Genomic DNA, 1,340 nt, shown 5'->3' with positions numbered 1-1,340 from the left:
ATTTTTGAAATAAACTGAGAAGGTCTCCTGAATAACAATTTCATCCTCTGAAATTTCCCCTTCTAAAGTCTTGATTTGATGAATCCAGTTCAAGTTTCTTCTAGCATTCGCAAAACTGTGAAAAAAATTGGAGTTACAGTCTCCCTCCTCCATCCACCTGATCTTTGCTCTTTGCTTCCACCAAGTATTGAGTCTAGCTAAAGTAACATTTAACTCATTGATTTTACTTCTCAAAATCTGAAGCTTGTCCATAGAAATACCAATTTCCGCCTCTTCTAATTGGATTTCCAGAATTTCTGCTTTGAGATCCTCCTTGAGCTGAGATAAATTTTTATGTTTTTCTCTACTCCAAAAGAATGGAGCTCTTAGAGACTTCTTACATTTCTTACTGAGAATGTCAGCCGGACTACCTGAACGTTTGTTTTCCCAAATCTTCTTTACCAATGCCGTTGCTCCATAATAAGTAGCCCAAATCTCCTCATATCTAATATCCTTTCTTACTGAAGTCACTGGTTTGAATAATTCCAAAACTAATGGACAGTGATCCGAAGCAAAACGAGGCAGGTGTTTAACGATAGCTAATTGAAGAAAATTCATAGCTGAAGAGTTTATAAGTCACCTGTCCAATTTCTCCCAAATAAGATTGCTTCCGGATTTATTGTTGCACCACGTGAATTTAGGCCCCATTGAATTTACCAGGTGAAGATCATTGTTAATCATGAAACTATGAAAATCTTTGGAGCCTTGATTCATTTTGAATTTCTTCCCACCTCTTTTCTCCTCTTGAGATAAAATACAATTAAAATCCCCTCCGATAATCAAAGGAGCATCAACATCACATTGCCTTCCAAGATCTTCCCAAAGGAATTTTCTTTCCTGCACATCTGTACTACCATAAACAGACGCGATTTTCCATTCACCTTTGTTGATCATTTTCAAATTACCAACCACCATTTGAGAAGAGTGCCTCACCACTGTAAAATCTGCTAAACCACAACGCCATAAAATCAACAAACCTCCCGAAAGACCAACAGCCGGGACCATAAAAAGCTTCCAATTATCTCCCAGAAGCTTCATAATTTGAGTATTTTCCACATTATTGATCCTTGTTTCCAATAAACCTACAAAGATAACACCGTGATCCTTGATCACCTCCTTAAGATAGAGAGCCGCCTCTACTTTTTTGGCTCCCCTACAATTTTAAAAAAGAAGACCACTCATTATTTAAAGATGGGGAAAGGGTCCCCAACCTTTTTTACCTTCCCACTCTCCCCTTTTCTATTATGAGCAATGATATTACCTTCTCCCAAGGACTTCAGCTCCTTGCTTAATTTAGATTT

General features: G+C 37.7%; 1 protein-coding gene across 1 annotated transcript; it reads right to left on the bottom strand.

The window, feature by feature from the left end:
* Positions 1-15: 15 nt before the first annotated feature.
* On the bottom strand, positions 16-1,192 carry LOC110104524 (the record flags this gene model as incomplete). The annotated part of the gene is made up of 2 exons (XM_020833678.1): positions 16-578; positions 798-1,192. Coding segments are annotated over 2 exons (958 nt in total), but the record flags the coding sequence as incomplete, so codon positions are not given.
* Positions 1,193-1,340: the final 148 nt, after the last annotated feature.

This window comes from Dendrobium catenatum, unplaced genomic scaffold (assembly GCF_001605985.2).
Source record: "Dendrobium catenatum unplaced genomic scaffold, ASM160598v2 original_scaffold_188185, whole genome shotgun sequence".
Taxonomy (NCBI): domain Eukaryota; kingdom Viridiplantae; phylum Streptophyta; class Magnoliopsida; order Asparagales; family Orchidaceae; genus Dendrobium; species Dendrobium catenatum.
Note: the sequence above shows the minus strand (reverse complement) of the source record. Positions and strands in the feature narration are given on the sequence as shown.